The 22,525-nt window shown below is 37.8% G+C and overlaps 2 protein-coding genes across 3 annotated transcripts; both read right to left on the bottom strand.

The window, feature by feature from the left end:
• Positions 1–461: 461 nt before the first annotated feature.
• LOC114515725 (histone-lysine N-methyltransferase NSD2-like) lies at positions 462–7,148 on the bottom strand. 2 transcript variants are annotated; one of them, XM_028535008.1, is made up of 8 exons: positions 6,648–7,119; positions 4,536–5,973; positions 4,216–4,421; positions 4,030–4,142; positions 3,689–3,944; positions 3,260–3,568; positions 3,008–3,169; positions 462–1,539 (listed from the first exon to the last, which is right to left on the bottom strand). In XM_028535008.1, the coding sequence occupies exons 1-8, from the start codon at positions 6,964–6,966 to the stop codon at positions 809–811; spliced, it is 3,534 nt and encodes a 1,177-aa protein (XP_028390809.1). In that variant the 5' UTR covers positions 6,967–7,119; the 3' UTR covers positions 462–808. The 2 variants fall into 2 exon arrangements, with proteins under 2 accessions (XP_028390809.1, XP_028390808.1); XM_028535007.1 differs by lacking the exon at positions 462–1,539 and adding an exon at positions 1,554–2,776 and having other exon boundaries at positions 6,648–7,148.
• A 76-nt stretch (positions 7,149–7,224) lies between these two features.
• LOC114515724 (cilia- and flagella-associated protein 46-like) lies at positions 7,225–22,452 on the bottom strand. The gene is given in 64 exon segments (XM_028535006.1): positions 7,225–7,519; positions 7,620–7,756; positions 7,833–7,914; positions 7,981–8,093; positions 8,204–8,339; positions 8,481–8,541; positions 8,617–8,723; positions 8,845–9,008; positions 9,110–9,186; positions 9,268–9,318; positions 9,395–9,588; positions 9,659–9,744; positions 9,965–10,065; positions 10,197–10,373; positions 10,499–10,588; positions 10,653–10,742; positions 10,867–11,016; positions 11,129–11,212; positions 11,334–11,412; positions 11,488–11,558; positions 11,655–11,801; positions 11,902–12,126; positions 12,206–12,278; positions 12,348–12,454; positions 12,540–12,662; positions 12,769–12,876; positions 12,949–13,002; positions 13,102–13,324; positions 13,496–13,594; positions 13,674–13,822; positions 13,893–13,958; positions 14,127–14,207; positions 14,308–14,403; positions 14,512–14,717; positions 14,799–14,859; positions 14,938–15,033; positions 15,107–15,214; positions 15,310–15,385; positions 15,475–15,684; positions 15,862–15,992; positions 16,086–16,263; positions 16,388–16,525; positions 16,608–16,789; positions 16,917–17,024; positions 17,104–17,253; positions 17,377–17,590; positions 17,670–17,882; positions 18,049–18,179; positions 18,272–18,593; positions 18,723–18,793; positions 18,796–18,972; positions 19,104–19,235; positions 19,320–19,416; positions 19,556–19,668; positions 19,741–19,818; positions 19,886–19,984; positions 20,102–20,198; positions 20,320–20,493; positions 20,567–20,661; positions 20,792–20,915; positions 21,336–21,500; positions 21,649–21,713; positions 21,848–21,979; positions 22,192–22,452. Coding segments are annotated over 64 exon segments (8,091 nt in total). The 5' UTR covers positions 22,354–22,452; the 3' UTR covers positions 7,225–7,334.
• Positions 22,453–22,525: the final 73 nt, after the last annotated feature.

Here is a 22,525-nt window from a genome sequence, read left to right as displayed (position 1 = left end):
TTTAAAACGTGCAACATCACTTATGTGATAAGAGACGAAATGGAAGTTAATGTTGAAAGCATAAGATGAATGTTTAAACCAAACAATAGTGAACAGGACGAATTGATAAAAAAATTAGAGCAATATAGTTTTTTTCTGGTAGAGGTAAAATATCAGACACCTGGGATTACCACGACATCTAGTCTACTTTAGATGTGGACAACGCCCAGTTCCTGTTAACCAAATATCACGAAAATATTGGCACTACTTGCTGGAGGCTTGCATCGATCAGGCGTAGATTATAATAGCATACGGGTTATCAGATGCGGACCGGCGGATGTAGCAATTGCTTCGACAAGCCTGTCACTCACGAGAACAACTTGTTGGTTACAGCATCGCTCATGAATATTTGCGTAAGTTTGCTTCAGACAGACAGACATACAAGTATTTTCAACCCGCAAGAATAAAAGCTTACGAGAAACGGAAGTAATGTTTTCGTTTATTGTTAAAAAAGTAAGCTTGTGTCAGACGATTTCACAACATCTTTGTTTTTACATTGTCTAAAGGATTCAATAACAGGATTATTCTCGTTCTCTTTGTTTGTTCAACAATTCTATCACACCAAACAGTTGAGTAAAAATACTGTCATTTACAGCCACAGCAATCCCAGTTCAGCTCTGGGAGAGAAGTATGAATTAAAAAATTCCTACACGATAAGCGTGGAGAAATACCCATAAAAATACACCCGTTGTTCATAAGTAACTTTCACACTAAAATTGTTGGAAATCTTGTTATAAAAATATGTACATAGTTCAGTCATAGAGCCAGCTCAGGGTTCCTCCTCTTTGCTAAGATCTTCATAAATACCAGCTGGACCGTTATGTAAGTTTGCGTGACCATTGAGGTCATTAGAAGGATTTACTGGTGTGAGAGTAGGATCTTTAGGGACATTGGTAAGATCAAGTGGTGTATTGGGAAGGCTTGTATGGTCAAAAGTGGGGGGATCTATAGGTGTAGCAGCAGATCCCGTATCAGGGTCACAACCAGGATTTGTAGGATCAATAGTAGGACTGAGAGGTGTATTGTCAGGATCTGTACGGACACTCGTTGGATCTGTAGGGACATCATTGGTAGGCTCAGCGGAAACAACGAAGGGTGTTGCAGGTATATTTATTGGATTAGTTGGTGCAACGATGGAATCCTCAGATGTATCTTGATGTAGATTGTCATCACTAGGGATACTGGTGGAAGTGATATCAGATATTCTATCGTTGGTTACCAGCCCTCTCTCTTGATGCTGATCACAAACATATTTCCCGCCCTCGGTTTTGTTGATCTGCCCTGGGGCATGTGCCAAACAAAAAGAATTTGAACACTCCTGACAACGTATCATGGCTGCCTTTCCACAATCATCGCAGAAATGCCAGGGACATAACCAATCTCCATGTGGTATTTTATCAATAGTGAGACACGAAAGATGGTAACATTTGGAACATCCTGTTTTCGAACACATTATCAACTCACCACCATCACCACAATCATAACACTCGTCTTCATGTTCTGAAATAGAAAACATAAGGTTTTCATAACTAATTTTTGAGTGATAAATGTTTTATTTGACCGTTGAAGGAGTTGAACCAGACCCATATGACTGAGTTGGCAACCACAGTCTCTGCATGCAATGACACACGCTAATATAATTTTTAACTAAAAACTGACAAATTCTTACAATTTAATAGCAACCTAAACATGTACGATTTATGTACAATGTTCTTCAACACACAGACATGCTTAACAACTTAGAAGGAACTAAAATTTTACAGGCTTTGCCGACTTTAAAAGTTTTAAATAATCTTTTGTTTGGACTGTAAATAATTGTGTGTTTGTGTCCAGCGTTTTTAGAGACTTGCGTCACTCTCTTCACCCAGAACTTTGGGGGTCAAAACACGTGGCGAAGACATGTCGCGTGTTTTGGGGGTTGAAGGTGTCCCATTTCGTGTATTTGAGAAATTAGGTCCAAGGTTGTGGAAGGCATGAGTCACAACAGAAGTATCTTTAGGGGTAAACTGGGATAGAGTTGTATTCTGGAAGGATCTCTGAACTTGCGAAGTTGGAACGTCGTAGGATAAACTGGGTAACTTTGTAACGGAAGGATTGCCATGACTCGTGAAGTTGGATGCAAGATTGCCCTGTATGGAGTTTGTCGTCGTACAAGAGAGTGGAGAAATGGAGGGCTCTGGTGATGGAACAGGATCTAAGGAATTCCAAAAACCTGATACGGCATTCGTTTGGAGCAAGGCTTTCTGGTTGCATTGTGAATTAAAGAGCGATTCCACAGAAGGAATGACGTCACAAGAATCGGGAATAGAAGTCGCAAGATTTGGTGAAGAATGCGATCTTGTTGGATTGCTTGTGACTCCTGCAGTTTCGTTGACTGACCTCCCTTCTTCAGAGTCGATTTGATCATTTGCAGAAATGGACGATGTTTGAGGAATCATTTCGTTCAGAAATACCGAATCACTTGAAGTCGTATTTGGTTCGCAATCGCAATATTCACTCAAAGACTCTACATCTCGTTTGAAAATAGTTTGTTTGGGTGTCTTAAGGTGAATATTAGTGAACTGCTTGTCATTATTACAAACTAAAACTCTTTCAATCGCAGTCTTGTGTTCGTCAGACTCTAGTTTTGAGGCTTGAAATGCTTCTGGGGTTTTATCAAAATGTTTTAGATCTTCAAACTCACTGCTCCCCAGATCTTCAGGTACCAGACCGTGTGCTTGTGGTTTCACTCTGGCACCTGAAAGAACAGGTTGCAGGCGTATTTAGTCATTTCATTTTCTTATCGTCAGACATAAAGAAATGTTTTTATGGACAAGCGTTAAACCACCAAATGTCTGACAGCCGAATCGCCTCATTTTGGTATCCTCCATAGTTTCGTTTTATTCAAAAGTTTTAGATATTTTTAATAAAATTATTTTACTTTAAAAGAGTGGATTTTTTAATTTCTTATTTGAGATCTTAAACTTACCATCAATATTCTTTTTAGTTCCTGTTTTCTTCTTTCGTTTCTTTGACTCGTGGCTTTTCTTCTTCTCTTCTTGAAGTTTTAAAGCATGTTGCGTCTTTGGACGAACTCCAAGGAAGCCGCTACAGTTCTTTGACCCACAACTGCACTTTTTCTTCTCGTTACCTGGTCATAGTAAAATAGAAAAGAGTTATATATCAACGAATCTTCATATTAGGGAAGCTTCACGATTAAAAAGCTCTTGAGAGGACTCACCCAAACAGTCCAGTTGATAATCAAACACAAGCTCTTCACCAGCTTTGATATCTCGTTTGGCAAACAAACCAACTCGAACCTCGCCATTTACTGTCCACTTCTGCGTCTCACAGTTTGGATCACAAGAATGATTCATGAAACGCGAGAGATTCCCCATCGGACCAGCATCAATGATGCAATCTTTATCAATCGTCAACATATAATAATTAACAACTCCTTCGTTGATGCCTTTTCTAACTCGTTCACGGCAAGTCTCCTCGTTGATAAGTTCACCAACATATTCATTCACAAACTGTCCTTTCTTTGCGTCTAAAAGAAAGGAGAAACACACAATAAGATTTGCATTGAGGCTGACAAATGCAGATCCAACTTGCAGTTAGTTACATAGCTCCCATCATCATCCGTGAAACACCAGATTGTTCAACGTACCAGCTTTAGCCCTCAGACCCCAGCCACGCCCAAGAGCACGAAATGGTTCAGCACTCAAGTGCTGTCTTTTGACAAAACATTGATTTTGACATTTCTCCTTCGCAGGGCATTTCAATGGTGAACATTCAACATACAGAATACGATTAAGACAATGTGAATCAGGACCACAGGGATTTTCATCATTGATAGAGCAATCACATGTGGATAGTTCTGATTCATCAATTTCATATTTTGTTGCTGTGGTGTAGCGGTTGACCTGAAGAAAACAGTTGAACACAATACATTTGAATCAAGAACACTTTATGGTTCATCTCATACATTGTTTTCTACTGATTACTCGCCTTGATATGTTTATAAGCAGCTGGTTTCTTCGACAATTTCTCTAAATCTTTCTCAGCTTTTTCCTCCTGAATTTTTAGCCATTCTGCATATTTGTCTTGGGCCTCAACAAGAGCTGGAGAAAGTATCAATCTAAATTTTATTCAAAAGTCAATTGAATGACACTTATCAAACAGATTATGACAAACCTTTCTTGAAAATCTCTCCGAGATATTTCCCTCCACCTCCAATTGAGCCTTTGTCTCCCTCCTGGTAAGAGAAAACCCGACCACGGTGAATCCAATAGTAGTCATGAGAACCAAGAAATTGGACAGGAAATTCCCCAGCTTGATGTTTCATTCGCTGGATATTGTTTGGAATATTGTTAGGATTACAAATCTGCGCTGGCCACCATCTGATAAGGTCAAAGAAAAATACAGTATATTCACTCTCGATGTTTTTTAAAAAAAATCACCACCAATACCACAGGAATGACAGAGGAAAAGAAATAAAAATTATAAAACTATACCGGTACATTCCAAGCTTGACCCAAACAATTTCACCGTACAACAATTCCTTTCCATCTTTGCAATCTCTACAGAAGAAGTGTCCTTCAGGTATACCAGTGACCTCAATGCATTCTGGATGGAAGGCTGCTGGACAACTCTCACAACAGATTAAAGTTCCTCCAATGGAACAGACAAAACACCAGTTGACATTGACATGTGAATGATGGGCCTTCTTTGGATCAGCCGAGAAATGTCGATTGCAAACCAAATACTGCAGCGTTATTGGCATTGACCCGGCTACAATACAGGTCCCAGTGTGATATGCCACAGGACATCTGACACAACATGTCAGGCGTTTTTTAGAATTAGATGACTTGCTTACTCCACAAACGTTACAGTGGTGAAGAGGACACACAAAACTATCACCATTAATCTTAGAATCAAGGGTTTTGATACAATCTAAATGATAAAACTTGCCACAGTTTTGAAATGAGCATTTTATGACATTGTCTGTCTTGTTACAGATAAAACATGTATGATTTCCTGTTGAACATTTCTCACAGATAAATTTTTCAGAAGGAACCTCACTCTTTAAGCAGTCTTTATGATAAGAACTGTTACAGACTCCTTCACAAGTTAACAAGTTATCAGGTTTTTCACAAACTGTGCAGATATCTTTATTTTTTAAGACAATCCTACGAATTTCAGTGTCAATGCTAGAGGTACTGTTAGTATCACTTGCACCATCAGACTTCTCACTTTCAGCAGAAGTACTGCTAAGATTGTTTGGCAAAGCACTTATCTTGGTCAGACTCTTTCCGTTTGTAGTTTTCTTTGCCGGACTGACAGTTTGCTGATCTTCCTTGCTGCCAACAACTAGCACTGAATCTTTCCTAGGACGTCCTCGTTTTCGTTTGCCATTCTCAGGTGTTATTGGCTTGGTATTCATATCAAATGCACAAGACGTTGGGGAGGGCTCTACAACATAGAAACCACCTTCTTTTCTGACTTGTTTCTCCAAATTGTTATTCATTTGTTCTGGCAGTTTGTTATTGACATGTTTACCAGGTGGTGTTTTTGATGTTCGTTTAGGAGTTCTCTGCTTAACACTATTTCTTTTGTTCTTGCCCTGTGTTTTACTTTGCTGTTTTCCATTTTCAACTTTAGTTTTCTTTGTTGGAGGTCCCTCAGGACTCGACACCTCCTTAGAGTGGGTTTGAGGAGAACTTGACCATTCTTTGGATGAATTTAGACTCTCATCACCTTTTCCTTCAATGGCTGGGCTTGGAGTTTCAATTACATTGAAAAAGTTAAAGCACACTTGCCGTTCTTGATGGTCTAGTGGTATAGTCTCATCCGCCATTTTTATTGCTTTTTCCCAAGTTGGAAGCTGTTTGGTTCCAATCTTGTGTGGTTTACCATGAATAGAGAGACGCAAGGAAAGAAAATGCGTTTTTCCTGAAAATATATAAAAAGAAGACAACCAAAGCATTAGTAACAAGGATGCTAACTGCTATCTACAGGCATTTAATATATTTAGAATGATGACCTCATTTTTTGTATTTGTATTCAAAACATTCTGGCAGGTATGAATTAGTTAACACTGAATGATCTATGCTTACCTGGTGAAAACATGGACGGACCTACCTCAAATAAAGATTCATAGTTTGCCATAAGCGTGGTGTGGATAGATAAAATTGAAAATCTCCATTATTTAATATAACCCCCATTTCAGCTGGAAATGCACTCATAAATTGCAAGGCATACAACCACACCATTTTATATTTATATATTTTTGAATCTTTGGTGAGTGACTCCTAAATTCATACCTACCTATAATACCGAAATAAATTGGCACAAAATGTGGAAAAAATTATGAAATCTATTTGAATTACGGCCGCCATATTGGACAAGGCTGAACACAAATATTTTGAGAGCAACACTTCCCATGTGCAATTTATTTTGAATAAAAAACTAAATCTCCACTTTAAGTTAACACCTACCATGCATATTTTGTATATGGGAATATCTAAAGGTACTGTAAGGGTAATTTCATACTTTTTAAACCATGCGGTTGATGGATATATTATAAAATTTGGAGGGAAGAGAAAAGGGATTGAAGAGTGACCTACCTTCATATTTCAAGATATTTCTTTCAGTAACCCAGCCTCGCAACGGTTCTGTACCAAAGAACTGTACATGATAGTATCTAGTTCTTCCCTTCATCTTGAAATACACTTCAGTATTTGGTTCATATGCTATCAGGGATGGCCACCACGGATGGCCAGGTATTTTAGACCATACAATATCTCCTATTTTCCAACGTAATTTCACGCTTTCGGGAGGCGTAATTACCTGTAAACTATCTGCAGAAAATTCAACAGCATTCTCTACCTTTGTAAGAAAATTATCGCCGTCTTGATCGGCTGCTAAAACCTCTGGAGTCGACATTTAAAAATCTTCTAAAACTACAGATCAGGACATCTTCGATCACCCTTCGAAGTATTTGCAAATGCAAGCAGAACAACGCAATCTCATTGGTTCTTTTCAAATTTGCACATGTAATTTGGCGGCGTTTTTGTCGGAGAAATTTCGTATAATTTCGGATCCTCACGTGCTCTAATTAATAATTAATCACCTCATTAATATTTAAAATTGAAAACATGGAACGTTATTTACAAATGAGTAAAACAGCGGATAACGAGGCGCGGAAGAATGGCTTTTACTGCCGGTGGACAGTGAATATAATTTTAGACAAAAAAATTTTTACAATTTATCAATAAATAACAAGTTCCAAAGTAAGATAAACACTTACTGTATCATTTTAAAGGATTAAGCATAAAATATGGTAGACCATACAAAACTGTATTATCTGCAACAATAACAGTTGGTTGTTCGGTGGAGGGCGGTGCAGTCGAAGTATCTGGATCAACGCTTATGTCAGGTTTAGCATCACCAAACATACGTAAAGCATTTCCAATATTCTTGTTTTCGTCGATTGACACTGAAAAGTAAGGTAAACCACTAGTTTAGATCAATAAAAACAGTTCGGAAGTACAAGCTTTAATCAGTTCCAAGGAAGAATCAATTTGCCACCACAATACCTTCAAGGATTTGAACCAATTTCTCCTTGTTTTCTTTGAGTTTACAACTCCACTGGTTGGCGATGGCCGAATTAACTCCAGTTAACGATAAGATAGCAACAGACTCAAACGATAACTCCAAGTTTATTTCACTACAACTAAAAACACCAAAACCAATTATTCTCGATATATCATTGAGTCCCATTGATGATGTATCATTGAAATAAAACTCACGTTTTCTGTGCATCTAAAGATGCCTGTCGTAGAAAACTATCGTTGGTTTCAACGTGATCCAAAAGTAACATGATGTTGCATTCTTAGAGAGAATAAGAATATTTAGGGGAAAGTTGTGATTCGTGCATAAACTGGCAACTCAAATTACCTTGTAATGACGAAGCAAGGAGAAGCTTGGGTGGAAGATAGTTAAGGCATTTCTCAGTGCCATAAAATAGGAAGACGGAACTCTCCTTCAGGAATTTCTGCCACTCTCCAATACTATAGAAAATATCGTGCAAATTCTAGATTTTTTGGTCTGAGAAAAGCTAGGGTCATTGAAGATAAAATATTGCTTGATTTCACACGAGCCATTATAGCAAAGATTTTACCTGGGGATGTGACTTGTTCCAGCGACGCCAGTCCATTTTGAAGACAAGGTACGGTATTTCGAAATAAGATCATTTATAACTTTCTCTGGATTGTAATTTCCGTAACTTGAACATTCGTTGTATGGATCAACAATATCTTCATGAAAACGTCAAGGAAAATAAAACAAACTGAAGGCAAAACTGGCCTACAAGATCGCTTGAACGGCCATCAAAATTAGTTTTCACGCACTGTAAATATGGTCGATAATTGAGCAAACCCTTACAGATTAAAGGATACATCTTAATGCAGAAATATCGACAGCAATTCCTTCTTTTGGTATGCCTTGCTCTTTAGAGGCCTAGAGGGAAGAAACATTTATGAATCATGCATGAATACAAGAGCTTTTTAATCTTTCTCGAGCATAAAAACAAACCTTCTTCTCTCCTTTCTTATCTTGAGATTTCGCGGTAGTCGGAGCATCTCCTTTACCTGCCTTCTTGCCTCCTGCGGGTTTCTTAACTTCATTTTTACTCTCTGAACCTTAAACACAGATATTTCACGTAGTTTCAATGACTGTAGTCACTGTATTAAACTTGATATGAACTAAATGGCAAAGAGAAGACGAAAAGGAAACGTGTCTTAACTGACCAATATTTAATACCTGAATTATCAGTGCTGTGAAAGCGATGAAAATGCATTTGAAGAGAAAGATCTCTGGCCAGACATTGCACTTGAGAACTTTTGAATACTGACAGAGATTCCAATGGAAGGCGAAGAAGATTCTCGTCAGCAAGAATGACCACAGTTTCTGGAAGGAGTTTTTCACTAGTTCAGGGAACAAAATAGGAAAGGTTAGTTGAATGAGTATCTGAAATAAAATTGAAACAAAGCTCTTGAAGACGAATTTTTAAGACAGAAATACTTACTCAAGAGCTGGCAAGAGTTGCTCCATTACAGGAGAAAGATACGACTCCAGTGCGCTGACAAGGGATAAATATTGTTTCTAAAAATTTGTGAGAAAATACCACAGTGAGATATTACAATCGTGATGATCTTAAAAAGCATCAATTTCAGTTTCATTTACCTGGAGTCTTTCTTCATTATTCAACACGCTTGAATCGTTCTGAAGGACGTCCTAAAGTAAAATACAAGTCATTCCTCGTTATTCTCAATTCATTTCAACAGAATTTACTGTTGTAACAATTCTTTACCTCGCTTTTATTCAAACTTCCCTCATCAACATTGTCCAGGATGCTTTGCGTCTCCACAACATGACGTCGTAAATAAGTTTGTCGTATCAATTCTGCTGCTTGATCACTTCGGAATGTCTCCATCATGTTCAGAAGTTGCTTCAAGTCGTCTGCATCAACTTTACTCCGACATATCAACGGTTTAGGAGCCGAAACTAAAAGATGAATCAAATCTTCAATACGTTCACCTTCATTCTTGCTCATTTGAGAAAGACTGAATATTACCTGGATTGAGAGCTGCTTGTTTTCCTGGCTTAGCACTCGGGAGACCCGAGCGTGGTTTATCAAGAGTGGCTGCGTAAAGACACGATCTGAAACAAAAGAGAAGAGTGAAACGGTTGCAGCATTGAAGAAGAATATTTACTAGAAGAGAGAAGCAGCGAGGAATGGAGAAAATCATTAACAGCAGTAGTAATTAGAGAAGGTTGTTTATTAGAGTAGAGCTCATCTCATAACCAGAGGCTTTGGTCAGGAGTTAGAGACGATCACTTGATAAAAGAAGAGAGAGTTGGCAGTAAAATACTTATTCACCTGTCTTTCGAATGTTGGAGAACTAGGTACAATGTATTTGGACTTGATAATTCTTTAACAAAATCAAGATGACTCTTTGAGACGCTCAAACGACGCCACGCCTGAAGAGAAATGGATGAAGAAATATCACGAGAAATACCCTCGTGTGAAAAATTTTCTGCCGAAAAACTACTTTGCAGAAAGGCTGAATTATATTGCTTCCATTGCGTGAGGTAGTTTCATTTAAAATTACCTCGAATTCTCCCAACGTTTGAGCTGTTGAAGCAAGAACGGACGATATCGCTTCTTGATGAAGAAATTTTCTTGCTAAAATATCTCTCTGTTTCATGAGAGCAGCGAGGCGAGATAAAGAACTGTCCGTTTGAATTCTCTTCACAAGCGAGTGTAATGTCTGCGCCATCGAACAACTCTGGAATATGAGAAAATAAGAGAAGCGTTATTTTTTTAGTCTTTTTGAACTCTGTTAGCACGTGTTTTCTTCTGAGATACCGATCATTTACTAATACACCAGACATACAAATTTACTCACTCTACCTGGTATAAGGCTAGATACAAACTGGACGTTGATGAATCATGTCGCCCAATAATATCCATCAGTAAATAACTACTTTCTGACGCAATTTCCTGAACACATGAAAGACATTAAGATGACATAAAAAACACAAAGTCATCCACATTCGTCTCTTACATTAAATCCATATTTCAACGACAGCTGAACACAATGAGTTAAACATTCGACCGCTTGAGTTGTAGCTCGCTGAAAATCTTTGTATTCGAGCTGAAACAAAAACGAAATGTGAATCAACTATCTAAACAAAAGCCAGCATTAGCGTGAGGAATTCTTCGTCAGGGAAAACGGTAACAAGCAAGGGAAGATTATAACAGACATAAACATGAAATACCTTCAAAAGATCAGCGACGTTGGCTCTTTTCGATGAAGTCTTGAAGTGATTTGAATTTTGTTCTAACTCGTCATCAGGATCATTCTCGTCGTCATCGTCATCGACTGACGTAGGATGTACTGTTTGCCCAGTCATCTGCACTGGAGGAATCTGTAATATATTTAAATAATAACAATTGTTGGATCAGGCAACATTTTATGCTGTGTAGAACAGGGATGATCATAAAACAGAAGATAAAGAGTAAAATCTACATTTAACTTGCCTGGTGAATATTCCATTGTGGCTCATCATCAGGATTGAGAAGGCATGAAATGATCCTCAAACATTGACCAAGCACAAGATAACACTAGAAACGATAAAAGTGAACCTTTAATTGAAATGAACTGCTGTGGTTTGTGTCTGCATGCGCTATATGTAAGAACGAGAGGAAGAAATGTTCAGGTAGAGGTGTGCTCGGGTATGCTTACTTTTGCTTTGAGATAAGGAACAGATGAACAATGATGGAAGGCTGTTGTCATATGAACTAAAGTTTCATCAACGATGGTCCTAAAATGAAAAACAAATTATTTATGAACAAAAGTTTAGTAATCATTGATTTAGTAATCATCGTGTTTCACAAACTTCGTCACGGCACTCCATTGTTTCTCTTGTTCTGTCATCGTTGGCTCGTCTTGAACGAACGCGTCGATCAACTTTAAACGCAAATATAAAAATAGTCTGTTTTCAATAACTTGATATAAGATGAATATGCAAGAAAGATTTGACGTTGTGGTTAGATCGAGGTATACCTTTTCAACGCTGCTTTTTCTTGCGTCTTTATTTCGTCTGGATCTTTCATCAACAGCATGTTCGTTCATGATTTCAACCGCAAGTTGACCAAAACACAGCTTGCTTTCAACACTTGTTCTTTCTACTGCCAAGCTCACACTGGAAAGCTGGATAAAAAAAATAACATTCAAATTGATAAAGATTTCATCCAGGCGCTCTCAATTTCAGATATCATGGATATTTATAAAAATCCTCGTGAAAACAAACCTCTTCAGGTGAGCAATGAGAGGAAACCTCAGTGGATAAAACATCACACGAACGTATAGTTGATCTCAAAAGTGTTAAGGCTTCCAGGTAAAGGTTTCTTTTATCAGCTTTTGTTTTACTGTTTGCGGCCATTTGTCGTAACATTGCTGCTCTTTCACATCTTACATCGATCGCTTCTTGTCTGTAACCACAGGATTGCAAAGATTTCTCACTGCTCCGGAGATGCTACAGATAAAACAAACATATCTTAGTAAAGAATATCATAATAGCGAGATTCAAATGGAGCAGTGATTGAAAAGTTCACCTCACAAGCTTCGACCAAATATGACGTCTCATTCGTTTCATCCACAACTTTTTTGGCACAAACAGAGCCCAGCCTGAAATAAAGAAAATCGATCAAGTCAAGCAAGATTTGGTAATGGAAAGGAAGATCTCTATAGACTTACTTTGCCTGTAGTTTCGCCAGAACATATTCAGCCATACATGCTTTGTTGGGACTGTCTTCATAGAGACACTTGAACGTTGCTGTGGCTTGCTTGAGAACTCTCATTGCCTGAATAAAACAAATACTTCATGTAAAAACTCCTCCATTCTATAGTAATTTTCATTTTGGATCGATTTTGCGTCATCTAGAATACCTTCTTTTTAGATTGTTTATCCACACAAATCCCCAATGGATCGTGTTTATCCTTCTTCTCACATATAGCATCCGCCAAAAGGAGAACTGACTTGAGCCAAAATTTTTGATCCACCCTGAAATTCTTGAAAAGACAAATTCATTCAATAAATTTCTCTCGGCTGTCAATTGAAAGACTTTACCATTGAATCAGTTCACAATAGTTCGCAGTTTAATTAAAATGTCTATACCTGTAGTTCGTGCAGTAAAGTGATTGACTGTTCCCAGTTAGATTCTTGGTATGCAAGCAAAGCAAGATGGTACAACACTTCAGCGCGGATTTTATTATCATTAAATGCCTGAATATGAGATGAAATAAGATCATGTCAGCAGAAAATCTTCCCAGAAACATTCTGAAATAATTCACTTACCAAAGCAGAACTATTCGCTTCGTTCAGTAGTTCTCTCGCACTTTGGTAATAACCCTAAACATGATAATATCTTGTGCATGTCTTCATTAAATGATGCAAACAATCACGACATTAATTATTTCAGTTTCCTTAAAACAATGACTTTACACAAACCTGTCTAATTAAAATGGCCGCTTGTTGTATCCATATTTCTCTTCGCTCAATCCGAAGTAATTTCTGTCTTCCAGTCATCCAGTTGTTATTCTCTTGAGCGGTCAGTTGTTCAGATATCTTCCGTCTCTCGTCAGTTGATCCCAACGTCTTCAAATTAGAATTCATTTCTTCTGTTTTAACTTGACGTTGTTTCTCTTTCCATAGTTCGATTTCCTCTTTGGATCTAAACGCCAAATATCAGTTTAACTCACAGCCTCCGTAAACGTACCGAGCTCTATCTTCCATCCCACCAAGCCCCACCTCTCTATCAAGTCCCTTCCCTCCCCTCTCGTATCTATCAAGCCTCGCCCTCTCCATCCCCCAGAAACATCCGATATTATTCTCCTAAGCATACTTAGCAATCTCATCTTTCTGGTTCTCAAAATCTTTGGCAATTCTTTCATGGTGCATGGCACTCTCCATCAAATGTAACTCCTGGCAGACTTCCATCGTCCTAGAAAAACAAATGCTCGCATGAACTTCGGATGAAACATAAAACATCCTTGCAAAATTCAGCTCAGATCATCACCAACCTCCAATGAATGTATTTCAGCAACGATTCATTTTCAATGACATGTTTAGCCAGACATCGTAACAAGCTTGTGATTGATAGACACGTATGATGATAGCCAATAGAAGAAAGATTATCCAACAAAATATTCAAATAATGCACAGATATTGCCTGGATATGAAAGAAAAACGTCATCAAATTGCATGCTATTTCACAACTGAAGATACCTCAAAACACTTACTGGACGAGCAAAAGATATATTGCTTATAACGTTTCCATGTTCGTCATTTTTGAAAATTTCAACGCACTGAAATTGAAGATTTAATATCCAGCTTACTATCGCTGAATTCAAACAACATGTTTGCCAATGATTTGTTTTAGCATCACAAAATATTTAAGGTGTAGAAAAACATATTTCACAATACAATGTGGAAACCAGCAAAACAAACCAAGCGCAACTACAAACAAGAGTTACCTTTTCTGGAAGTTCAAATGTCGCCCAGTTGTGTAAAGTTGTTGGAAGAGAAGTTTTGCCTGATGATTTCTCACCCTTCACCTGGAACAGAACTTTTAAAATTAAATGTCTTACTCAGGAAAATCTAAACCCGGATTACTTAAAAAGAAAACTTAAACCAGAGAATATTTCATTTTTATACTTCTTTCTGTTCTTTCGTTTTATTTCCTTTCTTCGTTGGTGTGCTGTCTCCAGCCTTTGCTACGTCACGTGATGTTTCTGAGAAATCCAGCGATAACTATATACAGTGAACATACATTCTTACAGTTCACGGAATGTTGAAGATTTCCTATATCTTCCAACAGCTTCCTGCATTATCAAACTTGCACAAAATAACAAATCTTACCTTCCATATGCGCTGAACACAAGCAACAGCGCACAAAGAGTAGTCAGTAAATTGTGAAGATTTTCTTCCAACAAGTTGAGATAACATGATATAAATTCGCATCAAATATTCCAGTGTCTTCACGTCCGAGATTTGACAAAAATGAGTGCCATTTTTTGAAGAAAGTCCGGACGATGACCGACTCGGATGTTCACTTTCCACGTCGTCTGACAACGGAGAAGAAAACATTGAAAATTTAGATTATACTTGAGAAGTTGACATGTTTCTGTTGAAATCAATCCTCATACCGTGGTCAGAGGGTTCAGTATTGTCTGATCTGTTCAGCAGAATATCAACAGCTTCTATAAACTACAAAGAACACATGTGTTTCGTACAATTTTCAATCTGTTGTAAGAAAATGTTTCAACACAGAAGAACTCAACCAACCTGATCTAAAGCGTCCTGAACAGGAAACTCGTTCACAAACAACCATTCGCCAAATTCAAGAAGAAAATCAACCTTTTGCCAAACACTTTTATCCTCCTGGACAGAATTATAATTTATCATGAATAAACAATTCATTAACAAGAAGATGTAGACAATGAAACTGAAATACCTTCAAAGCGTCAATTGCTTTCTGATAAGCTTTCAGTTGTTCTCGAGGATCACAAGAGTTTAATGCAACAAGATGCCACAATGTAGAAATCACGAGCTCACTTTCGTTCTTAAAATGAACGTGCAATGTTTAATACTGTACTTGTCCATATGACAATATAACAATTTATTAATCTAATGTGAGTGTGTTATATGAAACCTTACCTTAAATTTGCCCATGTCAAATTGAACATCTCTGCCAAGTTTAGCTTTTGTGATCACTCGATGTTTGAAGATAAGTCTAAACAACAAACAAACAAACAGTTCTAATACTCCATCACGTTATTTGCATTCATTTAATTAAAATATCTGTATTCAATATGAACATACAATCTATGAGATGTTCGTGGCATATCTCGCACAGCTTCATCCATTGTTCGTAAACCTTCCTCCCATTGACTCTGGTCAGCAAAAGCTTCAAAAAGCACCCCATACATCGCTGCTCGCATTTTTAGATCATCTTCATACACATTGACAGGCTCGACTACCGCCACCAGACTTGATGTTTTCTTCTTTATTGTCTCTTCACTTGCTTTGGACCTGAAATGAAATATCACTACAGGTGATAAGAAGTGTCCACGTTTTACAATAAAAAACATCAGAGACTCTCCAAACGGAATGTATTTTGTTAGCTGGTGGTAGTGGACAATACTTCGCCCAAAAGTTGAAGATTTTCTGGAGTATTTTTAGTCTGTAATTAAGGTGAATTGCACTCACTTTTTTGCAGGCTTCGTTTTCTGATCAGTTTTCATTCCTGATTTCTTTACAGTTTCCTTTTTGTCTTTCTTCTTCTTTTCTTTCACACTAGTTTCAGCTTTCTCCTCGCTTTCTTCATCTTCGTCATCCTCCTGAAGAAATGAGTTAGTTGCATTGATTCTAGTTGACATGTAGTTATCAACAAGGTAAATCACGAAATGGTGATTGATTTAACGAAATCTTACTTCATCGCCCTTCTCGATATTCTTCTCACTCACTGCAGCTAAACATCGCAACACAATTTGAAGAGGTTCTTTCAACAATTGCCTTTCCAATGGTTGATTTACCAACGGCATCACAGTGTTCCAATAATGACGTGCAGCCGTTATTACAAACTCATAACTTTTGGCCAACTCACCGAATCTGGGATAAAAAACAAATTAACGCTGGTGGAACTAACAATCAGAGAAAACTAAACCAAGAGATGATCCTCACTGGACCACTACCAAAAAAACAGTTTATGTATCCAACTACCTAATAAACCAACCTGCAAGCCTTCACAAAATATCCCAAGGCATCCCGTCTCATCTTTACTTGTCCCTTCATCACCCTGACGATAGATTGCCCCATGATGACGCAAGAGTAATACAGCAAATATTGTTTGCTTTTCTCGTTATTTTCAGAACTATAGCGAAATAATTTCAATCACAGATGCACATAAATAGGATTGAAAACACAAAATTACTTGAACCATGAAGAGAGGTTACCTTAATTTTAATTTTCCTTTTTCTTTTTTGTTGTGTTGAAGTTCAAAAGCCAGAGCTTTTTGCCCGCACTCCATCACCAATTGATGGTTGTCAGCATTAAACGAAAGTACAGCTAAACGACTCCATATTTCCAACGCAACTGCATCATCACTCCAGATACAGTTACCAGCCATTCTAACAACCTGGAAAAAACAATTTAAACAACATTTTGAAGCAATGGATAACCACGAGTGCTAAATCTTTAGAAAAACGTCAAACTGTCTTATTTCTAAATGGCATATCCAAAGGCCAGGCCAAACTAAACTTTACCTCTTGTATTGTCGGCGATGATGAGAAATCGCTCAGTCCATAAAGATTCACTGATAACATCTCCACAGCGCAAAGACAACGGCTCATTGGGCCTTGACTGTTGACATCCTGCAGATGAGATTGCAAGTATTATACACAGTGTCATCATTTTTACAGAGAAATCTTCAAAGTCTAATACTATACTTACATCTGAGTCGAATCCATAGTTCTTTGGTATTTGTTGAGAAAGAAGTTGTTTACAATGAACCCAGGTCTTGATTACTGAATGACGAACAGATATCGGAACCAAATTTCTTGTATCATTTCCATTTGTGACTTGCAGAGCGTAATCGAGATACTAGAAACAAAAGGGAAGAAATGAATACTCTGCAGGTCCCTCAAATGTCTCGTTCAATTTTTAGTAATTTTTCACACAATACGTTGTTTTGGGACGTCACGTCTTAGGTGAAGAGAAACAAACCTCTAATGCTTGTTTCAGCTCAGCAATTGCATCAGAATCAAAGCCTCCTGTGGTGACTTTTGGAGCGACCTTTACGGCAGCTTTGTCCTTCTTTCCATCCGCTTTCTTGCTGGGAGATCCTGAGATTGATGTTTTACTGCCGGAGACTGGATACCATGGTTGCATCAAACCTGTTGCAAGGATGTTGCTGATGTGACACATCAAACTTCCTTCGCTACAAACACATCACAAATAAAAATTACAAATAATTTGCTGGAGGAAGAAGCAAAGAACAGTTGAACCGATGAACTCACCCCACATGTCCAACATTTCTCATATTTTTGAAGACAGATGTCAAGATGGGTACCAGTTCTCTATGACGTTTTTGCGCCACTAGGTGTGTTGTGTAGTTGAGAAGATAAACGGCGGAGTTGCACACGAGCCATTTCTCTTGTAGATCACTGCCTAATGCTGATGCACGTTGGAATTCAGAGATGGCAGTTTGAGAGAGAGAAGAAATCCAGTCACTAAATAGTGAAGAGAGAATGATTCATTGAAAAACATCTGATATTCATGACTTCTGTCTAATAATTACCTCTCTCTCTAATACAGACATCTCTCTAATAATGACCTGTCTCCGATAATGTCCTCTCTAATAACTCTTTCTCTTGAGCTAACAAAAACTAAACATACCAATATATCATCCACTGAGGAGAATCTTCAGTCGCCATGGCAGACTCTTGAGGTGAAATAACTTCAGATGTTGGGAATGTAGGTTTGTCACAAAACGCAACGCTTTGACTCTTGAGGTATTGTATAAGAGCCTATTATAAATATAAAGACATCAATCAATTGATAATCGTGGCGACACAGGAGAGAAATCCAATCAAGCATATGAGATGTAAACATTTCTAACCTCCGCATTGATAAAATGAACTTCAGCAAGAATTCGTAACAAATCTTTCTCCACATTATACTTCGCTTCATCGTTGACGTACGAAGATCTCTTCAATTGTCCCTCACCTTTCTTTAATGATCCCCCACCTGATGAAGAACGTCTCTCTGTGCCCCTATCTTCCTCCATATATCCACCTTCATCCTCTCCTGTTTGTTTAGTCTCTCGTTTCAAAGACCATCTCTCGTCGTCGTAGAGTAAACAAAACCTTGCAGCAACACGGGCTACATCCCAAATTTGTTGTTTTCTCGCGGTTTTTGTAAGATCAGCCCAAATACGCACCCTAAGAATAAACGTTTGATACAAGCTTAAGAACTGGTCTTTTCTGATCCTTCATATTGCGAGGCCTTCTATCAAGGCTTGCTCAGAGATAAACACGGTAAAACAAATTGTTTCTTCAAATGCATCTTACCTCTCCTGGTCGTTGTGTGTTCCTAGTCTTTTCAGATGTCCTGCTGCTTTTCCGACAGCCACCTCAAAACGTGCTCGGCTTTAGCAGCTAGTTTTGAAAGAAGACTGGGTGGTTGTTTACCATGTGATGATAGATCTTTACTTTCACCTTCTAACACCACTATAAAGGCATCTGGAGCTAGAGCATCACCAGCTTTCACTAGTGATGCACGCTTCATCCTTGACGTCCCTGAATCACTGCTGCTTCGTGCCTAAGAAGACATTTAATTATCACGAGTTATCACACAATCATTTACCACTATAGTTTTCACCAAACAACCCCCATCTTGATTTTCACAGAAGACATTATTATAATTACCACATAAACATGAAATAATCTTACTTGCTCAATAATCATAGCCGCGACATCTTCTGGTCGTTCAGGAGTTTTATACAACGACGCACGCAGTTGAAGTCTTGTTAACGATGTTCCTAATCTTTCTGTGTACAATCCGTTATCATCCAACATCATTGCCTGTAAGAAACAAGTCTCGACGTTAGCTCGATTGTCTTGAAACCCTTCTTTAACTCCAGAAAGAAATATCTATAATTCTGTGACCTTCTTCAAATGAATCATCGCTTGTTCCACCTGTTCCTGACCCTCCTCGCATTTTGCCAACTCTGTGTGAATCTGACACCGAAGCAACGAGTTGAGACTAAACATAGAATAATATAAAATTACCCCTCATTTTGAATAAAGATTTTCCCAAATAGACACAACATTCTTCCCACCATAAACCGAATTTAATGGTTACCACGACACAAATAAGAGAAGTGAACAGACGGATCATTCACCTGTCTACACTTTCCAAAGTATCCGCAATTATTTTCAAAGGCTTGCGCACGTGATGTCGTAGATTAAACTGCAGTAAAGGAAGACAAAGATTCCACATTGTCGTACAACCAACCTGGAATAATCAGAATAATATGTCTACTGGAATTACGTTCATTGGAAGAAATCATTTCAATATGGTACTCACCTCAATAACATGCTGGTCACCAAGCCGTAGCGCTGTCATTAAATACTGTTCTAGTTTTTCAATCGCTTGCAAACGTATCTAGAAAAACGAGTGATTTGTACAGGTTCCTGTAGATCTTTTGTAACAGATTAATAAAGTTACATACCTGCACAATTGATTGGGAATAATTTTCTTGTTTATCCCCTAACGACTTAACCATTAATTCACATCTTAAAAACTCAACAATAAGTTTAACTGATGGCTCCTAAAGCGGAAAAAAATTCACAGCGATCATGCATGCATGGTGCATTAGTTCTAATTGCTGTAATATTGACTACAATTATTCTCTAATTGTTACAATTACTCTCTGATTGTTACAAACCTTTGATTCTCTTTGAAGATAATCCAAACAGTCAGCTGCTAAATGACTTGCACCATATGACATGCAGAGTTTTGCCAGTTCTAGAATTAGTGAAAGCCTAAAAAACAAGAGCTGAGTAAAGAAGCAGCTTGATTATCTTAATGATGAGATGAGCATTAATCATGTCAGATATGTTTTCTATCTTGATAATTGTGAAACAATGCATTTACGGTTCTCACCTGTCACTACTTTCCATTGCAACTGGAGTAGAAGTCTTGCTTGCACTTGGGCTGGATTTCTCAGAAAACTCTGTGCTATTTCTAGAAACATCACTGCCAGATTGTCCTGTGAGTTGTTTGTAAAACTTGGAGAAATCAATTGCAACATCTGCTTTATCATCCTCAGCAAGCTGACTGGAAAAAGCAGACAAAAAATGTGAGAACTTTTGTCTGATATTAGGTTACTTGCTCATGTTTGACCACTTACACTTTCAAACGATGGATTTTGAAAAACAAATGTACATCTGGTGAGCTTTTTGTTTCTTTTGACAATTTTCCATATTCAGCAAGTCTGTATTGGATCTACAGTACGTAGCATTCAACAAAAATCTTAATATCAAAGAATTATTGGCGTAGATAGCAAGTGGTAAGAAAGACAATATAAGACTGTTTCATATATTCAAGTCATTGTTAGATAATGTTCAGGACTTACCTGAAGTCCTAGAACATTTTTGTAAAGATTTGGGACATTCGTTTTTGTAAATTGTGCAGCAGTGAAGGCCACTTGGCTTGCATCATCTTTTCGTCCAGCATCAATGTGACATTCAATTAATGATCTGCGAATAAACCCAAACCTTTCACTTATGTCATAATAGGGGGGCACAAGTAGACAGAAATAAGGCACAATTTATCAGAGAGGAAGGCAATGTCAATTAGAAAGGAGGGCGCAATTAGAAACGAAAGCACAATTAGAGAGGGGGGTACAAATGGGGAGGACGGCAGAATTAGAGAGGATGGCACAATTAGAGACAACAGCACAATTAGAGAGGAAGGCACAAATGGAGAGGAGGGCACATTTAGAGAGGACAGCACAATTAGAGAGGACAGCACAATTAGAGAGGACAGCACAATTAGAGAGGACAGCACAATTAGAGATGACGGCACAATTGAAGGCACAAATGGAGAAGCGGGCACAATTAGAGAGGAATAGAGCAATATTTTAAATATGATTTAGTTGGATTAAATCAAGCGCTTACATCATTAATTGAGCACGCCATTCATAATCTGCATCATCAATGTCATCTAAAGCTTTAACAACTTGATGTAGTGACTTTGCCACAAAACGTTTATAGTTTGGTTTGAGGAAGATACGACAAAACTGCCAGTATAAAACTGAAGCATTGTATATCAAAAAATAATATCTAAAAACACAAATTATTTACCACAGATGTATGTCAAAATTATATGGTACCAAATTCAGGGAGTGGTACCAAATTCAGGGAGTGGTTCCAAGCTGGTTCTAAGCTTTGCGAAACTACCTTACAATCCTTTGAAACATCAATTCATTACCTTGAATTTTGTTTAGCAAAATTGATTGCTTTTAGTATGTAAAGGAATGCTTTATCAATCTGCTCCTAAAAAGGATATTTATTTCAACAATTATCCAGCCATTACCGGGTCAATTCACTTACAATAGTATTTGGGATTGGACAAAACAGTAGTTTGCTGGTTGATTCAAGCAAGTTTGTTCATTTGTATAAGAACTTACTGGGTTCATTGTTGTAGATGGAGCTTGGATCAAGGCTTGGCACATGTACGCTCGACAAAGAAATTGATTTCCTGGAGGAGAGTTGGCAAAATACATCTTGATACAATCTTCTGCCATCTCAAATTTCTTGTGCTTTGAAAACATAGAGAAAAAATCAGACCTAGACACAGCATGGTCTATTAAACCACAAATAACTACAAGTCTATAACTCTTGTCACAAACTGTCATACTGTCAAAGTTGGCAAAGTTAGGTATGGGTGTAATTTTGGGTATAAGACGTACAGTTTGACCTGTCTTCTTCCTTCTTTTAATTCTGCGTATCTCTAGCAAAAACTCTAACTTACCAGACAAGCAATCTCCGCACAAAGAACGAATAAATCAGTCCCAACGTTTACTTTTGCGTCTCCAGTGCATAGCTGTTTCAACTTCTCATACGGTTTAATTAAACTTTTAGGCTCATCATCGCCTCGACAATTGTATAAAAGTGACCTAATACTACTGTCCATTGCTCAAAGATACCGTGTGTGATAAATAAAATAGTTCAAAGAGCTGTAAAAGTATTCTCAAGTAAATATATATTTTTTACTACATTTTTGGAGGCCATATTGCTCCTGTTGCCATTGACAACAAGAACACTGAGCCACTGAACTATATAATATTTCTGGAGGACTTTGACAA

Source organism: Dendronephthya gigantea, unplaced genomic scaffold, assembly GCF_004324835.1.
Source record: "Dendronephthya gigantea isolate DGI-Jeju-01 unplaced genomic scaffold, DenGig_1.0 000005F, whole genome shotgun sequence".
In the NCBI taxonomy this organism is placed as follows: domain Eukaryota; kingdom Metazoa; phylum Cnidaria; class Anthozoa; order Malacalcyonacea; family Nephtheidae; genus Dendronephthya; species Dendronephthya gigantea.
Note: the sequence above shows the minus strand (reverse complement) of the source record. Positions and strands in the feature narration are given on the sequence as shown.

Coding starts and splice junctions, on each gene's coding strand:
- LOC114515725 (XM_028535007.1), bottom strand. CDS start 6,966: ATGTCGACTCCAGAGGTTTTAGCAGCCGATCAAGACGGCGATAATTTT. Junction 4,143..4,215: donor CGGAGAGATTTTCAAGAAAG/GTTTGTCATAAT, acceptor TACTTTCTCCAG/CTCTTGTTGAGGCCCAAGAC. Junction 3,569..3,688: donor GGGTCTGAGGGCTAAAGCTG/GTACGTTGAACA, acceptor CCTTTCTTTTAG/ACGCAAAGAAAGGACAGTTT.